The sequence below is a fragment of the Dysidea avara genome, chromosome 13, assembly GCF_963678975.1.
Source record: "Dysidea avara chromosome 13, odDysAvar1.4, whole genome shotgun sequence".
Classification (NCBI taxonomy): domain Eukaryota; kingdom Metazoa; phylum Porifera; class Demospongiae; order Dictyoceratida; family Dysideidae; genus Dysidea; species Dysidea avara.
The window spans coordinates 13,355,781-13,368,051 of record NC_089284.1 but is presented as its reverse complement, the minus strand read 5'-3'; the positions used below and the strand labels follow the sequence as shown (position 1 = coordinate 13,368,051).

Genomic DNA, 12,271 nt, shown 5'->3' with positions numbered 1-12,271 from the left:
AGCACATCTGCAGGGCTTCAAAGAGCAGAATTTTGTGAGAGTCACCTCAAACAACCACTGGAATTGTACTGTAAAACTTGTAGTGTTCTGATCTGTAAGGATTGTACACTGAATAATTGTTATCATGGGACACATGATTTTGACCTAGTTGAAAAAGTGGCTAGTGAGGAAAGGGATAGGATATATAAGACAAGTTGCGAGAAACAAGTTGACTTTGAGAGTAAAGCAAACAGTGAGAAAATTTGAAAGTGTATACAAGTTGTTGAAGCAGCAAGAGAAACAAGCATTAGAAAAGATAAATACCACTCAAGGCTTCATTTAAGAACACACTTGAATTGCAAAAAGAAAATGCAAGGTTTGTCGAAAGTCAACTAGTAAGTGGTGATAACTAATGTAAGAAAATCATTGGGGTTGACAGAACAAAGGAAATGTTAGCATACAAGAATTGGATTAGGAGTAGGGTTGTGGAACTTACAGAACAAATAAAGCATGCCACAATTGATCCAGGTTGTAAAATGAGCAATGTGATGATTAGGTATTATGATACAGTTGAGTTTATCAGTAATCCAGTTTGTGATGTGTCTTGTGTCCCACATTTATATACCTGATTTTAGATGCTCACAGTATGGTCAAGTTATTACATCAAATCAAGTCAGAGTGTCTGCTATACTGGCAAGGACTATTAATAAACCAAGGAGTGATTAAAGTGTTAATAAGCATCCGAGACTACAGCAAGAAGTAAATGTGATTGATAAATATGGACCAACTAACAAGCCTTTAACTAATCCTTATCAGTTGGCTAAGGGACCGAACAATGGACTATTCTATTGTGACAATCCGACCCAATTATTAATAGTGTTTGATTGACACTTCCAGTATTTTTATTGTATCAGTGGGGCAGGTAGTGCAAATGGAAAGTTCCAAACCATTATTGGAATAGCGATAGACAAGAAGGGGTATCTGTATTATGTTGCAGACTGAGATGTGCACTGTGTTCTAATGTTTAAATGGACCCAATTTGGTAGTAATGGTGAATTCAAATGGCCACTTAGTTTACTGCTATCTCAATTCAGTATGCTGTTTGCCTGTGATAGGGCAATCATAGAATTCAAGTCTTTCAAGATGAAAAAATTTCCTACTCCTTTGGACAATATGGTACTGAACCTGGTACCTTCAATACACCCATTGATTTAACACTGAACAATAGCAAAGATCAATTGTTTGTTACAGAATGTAATAATCACCGAGTCCAGGTATTTACCCCAAAAGGTCGTTTCCTTAAAACATGTGGATATTTTACAGGTGTACCCTGTCAGTTTAAAAATCCTGTTGGCATACATTACGCACCAGACGAGCACCTTTTAGTTAGTTCTAGTAATACTCATTGTGTATTCATGTTTAAAGAAGATGGAAAGTACATATCAGCCATTGAAGGCACTTATCAAAGCAAGAAAAGATTTTCTTATCCTTGTGGTGTGGTAATGATGGATAGTGGACAGATAGTTATAGCTGGTGGATACCTCAGTAACAATCTAGTTGTGTTTTAGCGCTCACATTAGAAGTAATGACTATAGTAAACAATAGTTGTGCTTGTCAATATATATATATATATATATATATATATATATATATATATAATGATTCTCTTATCAATATGGTTCACTCTTGAAATAATTTATATTTTGCTCAAACCTTATTTATTATGGTAATATTATTTGTCACTATACCAAATGCATAGCTACCATGACCAGTAACTGTTGCTGTGAACAGCAACTGTTCTAGATCAGTTAGATGATTTTCCCATAGCTATTATATTGATGAGATTTATGATCATTGTGTCTGTGTATGTGGCTATTGAGTATCTTGATCTTGACACAGTTGTTTACATAGCTGTATTAATGAGTCAAGATTTCACCATGTGTAACTGTTGTATTACAGTATTTTGTGCAAAACTTTTCTCATTTGTGTTCAAAACTGCACCTGTTAGCCTATATTGTTCCAAAAAAATTGCTGGCAGAATCAACACATCCCTGCTAGTATAAAGAGGTGCTTATGGAGTGCTAAGGCAGCTACATATGTAGCTGCTAGATTCTGAATGCTGTGGTTAACTAGAAGGGCTATGTACACATATAATCATTCTTATAACTGCATGAGATGTACATTGGGTTTGTGTACATTAGCTATGTACTATTTGATCATTATTGCAAGTGAATTATTGCTTTCCAGGTTGAAAAACAGCAAGTAATAGCAAAGAAAACTTATACACACTTTGATCATTTTAACATTTGCATGGTATGATTTAATTGTAATAAATACCCAAACGCATTAGCACAATATTTGAATGTTCTTTAAGAATAGCTATAGTTATTTGGTCCACACAAATAGTATACAAAAGAGGTAGCACTGTGACTACATACTGTGCATGCTCCACTTGTTAGGAATGCTCACACATGTACTATTTGCACATACAGTAGACTATATATAGTTGCAAGAGACTTTCAACTACATAGTCATAGGTGGATCTAGGAGACACTGTTAAGGGGAGGGGGGCAAGAAGTTTTAGGACAAAATATTCCACTAAGAGGAGAAGAATGCATAATTTTGCTTTGTATGACTAGATGAATGAAGGGCATACACTTTCTAAAACTCTAGTTGGGAAAATTTTAAAATTAGATCTCCTAGATTTGAATTTGGGAGCATTTTGATAGCTAACAAATTGTATGTTTTGCAAAGCATATAAAAATTAGTAAGCCTATTTTGAGATAAAATCTGTTTGATGGTAAAGTGTACTAATGTAAGATAAGGTAGTATTGTTATAATTTGCAAAAATTATTAATTGATGACATTATAGATTTGTGACTGTTCTATTAGAGTAATGACTGCTCTATTAAAGTATCTCAATCTTTGCATAAAAATTCCAACTTACTTGCCTCACTTTCTCCACAGTAATAATAAAGTGCTGTTGTCTTTTATTTGTCCATTGGCTATACTTCTGAATACAGTGTGAATGCATGATTCCTGTTTCTGGTGTCAATATGCAGTAGTCCTGGAAATCCATAGGGGGCCAAGAGAAGGGCTGGGAGGGGGGATGGCCCTCTTCAGATCCACCTATGTACATAGTTGTAAATAATGAGGTTCATTGTAAAACTCAGAAATGGTGAGGCTCATAGTAAATGGTGAGATAGATCCATGCAAAAACAGCCAAGATGTATAAAAAGGGTGCAGCCTTCAAAACTCCTGGGAAAAAAGTTGTGAAATCAAAGGTGGCTGCCATGAAGAAGCTGCAATGATGTTGATGATAATAAATTTTAATACAGTGTAAGACTTTGAGCATTGCTAAAATAATATTATTGTTAACATCACCTTTGATTTCACAGCTTTTTTCACCCAGGAGTTTTGAAGGCCACACCCTTTTTATGCCTAATAATGGTTGTTTTAAATGATCAAATTGAAATTACTCAGAGGCATAGCCAGAATTTTTTCTATGAAATTTCCAAGGAAACATATAGTCACTAATGGAGGGGTCTGGAGGCACAGCTGTCCAGCTGCTGAGAGACCTAAAGATTTAAATGATTGAAAATTCAACAGATATAACTATAATTATATTTGTACACTACTATAGCTAGTGTGGCTATGCATGCAAAGATAAAAATGGAATTGTTTAGCCTTAAGCAATCAAAACATCATTTTTGATTTCTCAATAAATAACATAGAATTGAGTGTATCAAGGATGTATCTTGCACATCCAAGTGATGAACAAGGGAGATGTATCTATTACCATGCATGACCTAAAAATGCAAGCTAGTAGCTACATAGTTAGTACATAGGTTCATACTCAGTTTTTACAGGTGCATTTAGTACATCTGGTTTGCAAGTATTCTTCCCCACTGGAAATGAAAGCCCTGATAAAATTAAACATTCCACATTGTTTTCAACAACAGAGTTTCTCCTCATTCCAATAAACAATACAAAAGTTAGTACAAATATACTAATACTTATATGAATGTTCTATTAGAGTGACTGCTCTGTTGGAGTATTTTAATCTTTCAAAAACTTTCTTCAAAAAGAAAGTACCCAACTTATAAATATTCTGTATGGTGAAAGTTACCAGAATAGAGGACTTGCACGGTGGCATAATTCATCGTGATTGCTAAGCAACCGCAGCTGTTGGCCATGTTTCAGGACAACATAACAATAACAACAATTACAACATGATAGCTGAAAACTGTGCCTGTAGTCTATGATGAAGTGAACCTGTAAAAGGTGTACCATAGAAAGTTGTCCAGAAACATGCATATGGCCACCTGAAAACCATTTCTAGCTTGTGTCATCACCCATGCAAGTCCTCTATTATATTGTTTCAAGGTTCTGGCTCCTTGCTCCACAAGCTTTCTGTATCCACTTTGCAGGTCCTTAGAGAACTATTTAATTATAAAATATCAAGATTATTTGCCCTTAATTGTATGGCCTACCACACTGTTGTTCCATTTTATAGTAGAGAGGTTAACAAGAGACATACTTCTTAGCCAGCATTGTAGCATTTAACACCTGCAGGTCCTTAAGCATAGCTATAATAGCATTTACAACACATTTCAGAAAATCACCATACCAATGTAAAAGTACTAATCAAGATGGCCCAAATAAACCACCACAAAACTTGGCAATTTAGATAGCCTTCGTCATTGGTCAAAGAAGTGTTAACATTGTTAGGGTGAATTGATCTTGATTGTATAAAAATTAATCATATATGGTACTGTAGTATAGCGGCGTAACCCCCAAAATTAACTAAATTGTGCACTTTTTCATAAAACCATGAAACTTTTCACATTATAGTATCCTTCATAACATGCATTTTTGATATAGTGCCATTACAGATTTGATCTTTGGTGACCTTTATGGCCATTTTTACACAGTAATTTACACATTTCTGCCTTTAACTTCCTGAGGCATTAATTACCTTATTAAAACATGGTACGTACCAAAGTAAAGGTATTGTTGAATGAAATAACTTGGGTAATTCCCTTTTGAAGTTATGATTACTTTTATTAGCTAGAAAAATCCTTTGAACTTACCTGCCCTTGGGGTGTAAATCACCCGTGTTTATCTTGAAATCATGGGTAATAATTATAAATGATCATAATTAAACCAGGCGCACGCCTACAGCCGGCCGAAGGCCGGCTGTGGGCGTGCGCCTGGTTTACTGAAATTGTTTTCGTAAAAGCAGGGGCGTAGCCAGGATTTTTTGAAGGGGGGTTCCAGCACCAGCATTGAGTTACTAGAAGCAGGGGTCTGGGGGCACAGCCCCCAGCCACTGAGAGGCTTTCAATATTTTAATAAATCAAAACTCAGCAAATTGCTATATTTTACATTAATTATGATGCATTAAGTGCCCCTGGGATAAAGGTAGTACTAGATAAAGTCACCTAGTGGAAACAGACAGCATAACACATAGAGACACATATAGTAATCTGTAAGTGATAGTTATATCTCACTGTGGTATAGGAGCAATGAATCCACTGATACAAATGACAATCAAAACATTATAACTATGCAAATATGCATAGCATGAATTCATTTTGCATAACACAAGTGATAAATTACTGGAGCTCTATATCTTTAAACACTACACACCAAAGCTATAGTAGTATAAGATCATGCTAAGTTTTGCATTTAGGAATGTTGGAATGTTTGAAAAACTTCATATGGACATGGATATTTACATGCATGTTCTATTAGAGTATACCTGACTGCTCTATTAGAGTATATACCTGACTGCTCTATTAGAGTATATCGATCTTTTTAACAAGTTTTGAAGAGGGCTCATGTTACCCTTCCCTGAGAGATGAATGTAAGTTTTATCAATTGTTTTGCTGTGCCATTACACTATATTGCTCACTCATTTTGTCCTGCCACACTAAATGGTGTGTTAGGATCCTGCTTGCAGAAGTCTAAATTTTACAGGGGGGTTCCTGAACCCCCCGGAACCCCCCCTCCCTACGCCCCTGAAAAGTGTGTGTGTGTACCTATCTATCTACCTATGTTTGTCCGTACGCACCCACGTGAGCAAAATCGTTTAATAACGGTAAAAGCAGCTTTTACGTAAGAAGTAAAAGTGAAATGAAGTCTGTATTAAACTTTTGCACAGGTGAACTTTGCTCTGAGGTGGTTTCTTTTCGGCGGACTGAAATACGGGTGTGGTGACTTTCCTCGGACTACCTTCCCCTTGAGGTTTTCAGGCATTTAGCAACTGAAAAACAACGGTGCAGGCCTCGTACACTGCCAGGAATAGCCTATCGCTTCGAGTTGAAAGGGGGCGTATCCCTTACGTACGCGAACGAAAATGAAGAGTAGCTTTGAGGCTTTGTCGAGAGAATTTGTGGGAAAAAACACGTTAGTCACACTATAAAACAGTTTAGAAGATAGTTTTGTGCGTAATATGTTGGTAAAAGCGGTTTATTTAACAAACGCTACCTTAGCAGTGCATAGTAACGTAATTGAACGAATTACGAATATTTCATGAATTACGAAATACGAGAAATAGCTAATTATATTATTGCACAACCCAAACTACCCTATTGTAAAGTAGTAATACATAGTTGGTTAATTCATAGTAGTATATACTGTCTATAGTTATTCCAGATGAGTTAGCTAGCTGCATGGCGCCTGGTTTTTAGAAGTAGCACAACATCAACTTGTTTTGTAATGAAATCGCATATTGACAAACCAAATTATTTCATTCAGCAAAGTCTTTACTTAGGTATTATGTTTTTTAACAAGTTAATTAATGCTTCAGGGAGATAAAGACAGAAATGGTCAGCAAAAATGGCCATAAAGGTCACTAAAGGTCAAATCTGCAATGACACTATATCAAAAATATGTCATGAGGAGTATTACCTACGTGGAAAGTTTCATGGTTTAATGTCAAAGTGCATGGTTTTTATAAATGTGTAGAGGTACATCCACATAATTATACCACACATAGCTAAATGGCTACACAATGCAACTTTATATATGTATTTTGTATATCCAGATCACCCATCTGCCACCCTGTCCTTTATATACACCACAATATCTATCTATAGAACCTTAGACATACCTTGATATCTGGAAATAGTTTTATATGGTTTGTTGATTAAATCTGACTTCCAGTGATTAATTTAGCCTTTATGGTGCTAAAGTACATAAGGAGCTGGTAACATTACTGACAATGGATGGGTCTCTGTTTGGCCATAACATATCTATATGGTGACAGTGTAGTTACTGTACATATCCTTGCAAACTTATTATAATGTAAACAGAATTCTGACTTCTAGACAGTACTGTCTATGACATTTATTCATTCACAAAGACACAGGTCTGCAAAATGTATTAACATAAGTAAAACTGATGCTTTATATGTATATGAAGCATAAACATTCACTAGTCATTGTTTGCTATCAAAGTCTTATTCATACACAAAGCTACACTTCCAACTACAGGTATGTTTTAAAACTTTGGACCTTTGAACTCTATAAACAAACAGCTTCGTATGGACCACATGAGCAATAAAATTATAATTATATAGTTTGTGGTATTAATAAAATGTCATCTACATTATGTACAGGTTTCTATGATTGAAGCAGAAGTGACAATGAATAAGTATGCATGAGAAATATAAGATAACCATACAATTCCCATGTGCACCTGCATCTGATAGCATTACTATAATTTTACTCAGACTAATTGTATTACCCTTTTCTATAAGTACTTCACAAAGGTATGTGAGTGACAGGATATTGACCTAGGTAGCCACCTAACTTTACTTCCTTACTACAATGATATGTTAAAAGGTTTCATGGTAATTATGAAACACATTTTGTATGGATTGCAATGAATGTGCGTGGACTCTCAGTATTATACTGCGTACTCATACACACATGTTACAGAGTAAACACAAATATTAAGGATGTGGAGCACAATTTTGAGTCAGTAGTTGTGTACACAAAGATTGCTCTCATACTACATGCCACTGACCATGCATACAGATACACATCCCAACGCTTTCAAGATGCAATGTCATAATAAAAACCAAACGGTGATTTTCCTCTCACTGATTTGTGCATACACCAAAACCAGTTTCATTATAATCTCAATGTACAAGATAAAACCCTATAAAGGAGAATATAAACACTAATGTAACTGATTCTACATGTAGTTATCAAGATACAGTATTTCTGATGGCACATGACATGAAATGTAGCAGAATAAAAGGTATGTTTACTGTGCAGAATTTACACCAGTGTAAATGACTATTAAAGTACTATATAGCACTTGAATAAATATGCTGTGTCACAACAATGAATGTAGCAGTGATTGTGTAGTGAATACAACTATACAGTGTTTGCATAATGTATGCACTAATTCTCACACAAATCAGATGAAAATTGACCTACTGACAGACACAAAACAATGCCAGCATATTATAATTGCAACAGTGCACTAATATGAAGCACATTCAAAGTTTAATGATCAGTTCGCAATGACACATCTTAACAATGTCAAGATGGCATAAGAGAACTAGTATTTATAGTACCACCATGGTCATCATAAAGATTCTGGTATCTCCTGCTCTAGTCAACACATGTTAATAGTCAAATAGTTATTTGTGTATTAATTTCTAAGCAACAAACGGTAGCCCTTCTTATTAATGAGGTGAATATTAAGATGCTTCAGACTGAGCACAATCACTGTAAGAGCAAGTTTGCTTCCAAGTCCTTAGGTACGGTACATATTGTGGCAAGTGGTGACAGCTATTACTTTTTGTGGTGAATGTCACTTTGTCACAATCTCATTCACTACTTCGTTTTTGATAGACTGAACTATGCAAAAAAGTTTTCAAGTACAAAAATTATTAAGTGCATTCTGTACTGTGAATGCTATCCTACTAGGGACCCATGAAAAGGCTTAAAGCCTGTGAATACAGGGAGTCAGAAACATGCAAACAAAACATGAAGAATGCAGAAAAAATCCCAGACCCAGTGGATGCATGCATCAGAGTTTAGATTCTAAGATTACTAATTTCATTAATTGTTGAAATTGTATTGCAAACATAAAGTACAAAGTGTTACAAATAATGACAATTAAAATGTGTGTTACAAAATTAAACACTGTTATATAATTCATGATAAATGCACATCAGTGCATATAATTATATTGTTCTGTGGCCAGCATCCTTATAGTAATACTGTCATCAGTTTATTTGTTAGAGTTGTACTTGAAATTCAGTGACAAATCAGTAGACTCAATAGAGCTGACAGTATAATCATAGATAGAACCTTCAATCAGTCCTTCCCCTTGATTTCCCACATTCTTAGCCAACCAACAGTTATCTGGACTATCCCAAGTCTTGGATGGTTCAACTGGTACTGGTTCAAATCCTGATCGTATCAACATCTTTCTGGTGGAATCTACCTCAACACCATTCACCATAAACTGACCTATAGTATAGTAAAGGTCAATATAGCACATATGATTTTAGTGTTGATAAGTCATACCCAATAAACCATGAGAGCCATCCATTTCATTAGTTTGCATTTTCCAGTTTACATCAAGATGGTCTTTGTGAAATGTGACATCAAAACTTGCTACTGGGTTGGTCAGGAATACTGTTACAGTTGGATTTCCAGCTTGTCGGTTAAGGCCATGAGTTGTCTTTATGACAATGTTGTCAGTTTCATTGATGACAACACGCTGCAAAAATTCAGGTTTAAAGTAACCTTGACCTACAATTTTAATAGACTGAGAAACTGAATCAAAGATTATTGGCTGTGATTCTCCAACATGTTGAGGAATAATTGCCAGTTTACCAATCCATGTAGCTTGTGTTGGATCATTGACACTATCAATGAATAGTGCATTAATGATGAGGTGCCTGCTTGATAACAAATTAAATGCTAATCCAGGAATTCCCTGTATAGAGTAGCACAGCTTTCCACCATGGAGCAATGGTACTGAGAAGTGAGGATCTCCATACATCTCTGTAAAACAGGTGCAATGCATATTATGCTATATACAGTGCCTATAATACATATAGTTGCATGCACATACATTGTACATGCACATGTGTATGCTTGTGTTAGTATTATACAGAATGTCATTACATTATTTTTAAATCTGCCAGATATACTTTCTATAAGCATAGTCAAGTGAACATAATCTCAACATACCCCATTCATCATCCCAGATACATATCTCCACCCACACATCTACTCCAGATAGACCCTGAACATGAAATAGAAACTTTCTGTTCCCATCATGGTAAGGATTATCTTTGATTGTGATATATTCGTATAGTCTTGGATAATGTCGAGGGACAGAAAAGAGTGCATTCACTGGCTCATAATCTGTATTAGCCCCTGCAAAAATATTGTAATAATATTATTGTTCACACATGCATGATGCATTATAACTTACTAGCTGTTCCATCCATAGTTTGGCAGGTGCCTGATAGAGTATCTACACCATCAGGAAATGTGAACAAATAGCATAACACAATAACTCCTTCATCTTCTTTCACATTAATCTTGATAGGATTATCTCTTGTTCCACCAACTGTTCCATTAACTGTGACAGTAGCTGCAAAAACATTCTGTTAAACATTTACACATGTATATGCAGAAATACAGATACAAACACAAATTCATGGTGTCTGAAAGGACATTTGTGCATTACAACAAGAATCAGATCTTACCATCAGGACCACTTTGTCTTTCTAAATAATGAAGAAAAGGAATACATATAGCTCCTGGATTTATGAAGCAGTTTTAGAGCTTACTTTCCAACTGGTGTGAAGATGGAACAGCATTTGCTGCCATGATGCAAATAACTAGTATTACACACTTCATCATCTTGAATCAATTCTTTAAAGGTGTAGCAAGAGTAATTCTGATCTTGAAAACTTCACATTACTAGCTGAACACACTCTCAGCCTTATATACACTGCACTGACATAAGAAGCTTGTTAAAGACAAGGGAAAATTTTGGCTTTGCTATGTCAGAGTTGTCAAGAAGGTGTTTCTGTTTGCACAAAATGTTTCTGTATACCGTAAACAACCTGCATTTGCTCATATATGCTGTAAATTACATGTCTAACTGTACTGCTATGTATATAGTAATGGAGCATATTGCCTTTTTACTTTGGCAATGCAACAAGCTTTACAGTTGTATCATTTAATATTCATGTACAGTTGCAGCAAAGTTATAAATTATTTGACAAGTACATGTGACATTGTGTACACTATGATAATTATGCTGGTGATTGACTGTAATGTTTGATACCTAAAAACCCTAGGTGACCATATGGGGGGCTAAGAGGGCATTACCCTCCCTGTTGAAAATTAGCTTTTAAAAGTTACAGTATAGATTACCTATCCCAAGGCTCCCTGCAGCCATGCAACAACTTTCATGCTGCGCCCATGGCCTTCACTGTATGTCAGCTCTAGAATCACCACTGCTTACATGTAACATGTTTCTCCAAGCATTATCAAAAAAATTATGCTAATTTTTTTTTACAAAAGTGTTAAACACACCACATTCATCTTTTGTATGCATACATTTACTCAAGTATAATAACAAATACCTTCTCAGTTGTCATGTATGTTTAATGCAGTAATTTATGCATGTAATGTACAATATCATTTTACACATAATGACTTTAATTGTACAATTTTACCTATATATGTACAGTACTTCTACTATAACTCTACATTTGACTGATAGTCTGAGTATCATCAGCTAACCTATAAATATATTTGGAATTTTGATGACATATAGTGGCTTGGTTTAGCCCTTATGGTGCTGAATTCCACAAAGATAGGTCTCTGTTTGTATTTTGATGATGCTGCAGTTGCATATCCCTACATGACAACCTTATTACAACGTAAGCAGAATTCTGACTGTAGACAAAACTTGCACTAGTCTAGTAGTCTAGTAGTACATACCTCTCTAGCATTTATAAGTTTGCACAACTACACAACTACAGGGATGGTAACATGTGTACTGCTGATTCTGTGTAATCAACCAACGATAAATGTTTACTATAATACAGCAAAATCATTCACATTATGTACTGCTTAAATATCTGAAATCCCAGACACAAGGAAAATTACCATATACATATGGGTACTTTGAGCAAGGCTAAATAAATATTTTTCTCATAGACAAATTTGCAAAACAATATTTAATAGTGTGCATTTGTGTTGTGTGTGTATGTGTGTGTGTGTGTGTGTGTGTG

General features: G+C 35.3%; 1 protein-coding gene across 1 annotated transcript; it reads right to left on the bottom strand.

Moving 5' to 3' along the window:
• Positions 1-9,042: 9,042 nt before the first annotated feature.
• LOC136242368 (uncharacterized) lies at positions 9,043-10,964 on the bottom strand. The gene is made up of 6 exons (XM_066033773.1): positions 10,814-10,964; positions 10,730-10,750; positions 10,453-10,614; positions 10,206-10,394; positions 9,534-10,016; positions 9,043-9,476 (listed from the first exon to the last, which is right to left on the bottom strand). The coding sequence occupies exons 1-6, from the start codon at positions 10,884-10,886 to the stop codon at positions 9,235-9,237; spliced, it is 1,170 nt and encodes a 389-aa protein (XP_065889845.1). The 5' UTR covers positions 10,887-10,964; the 3' UTR covers positions 9,043-9,234.
• Between the last annotated feature and the right edge of the window lie 1,307 nt (positions 10,965-12,271).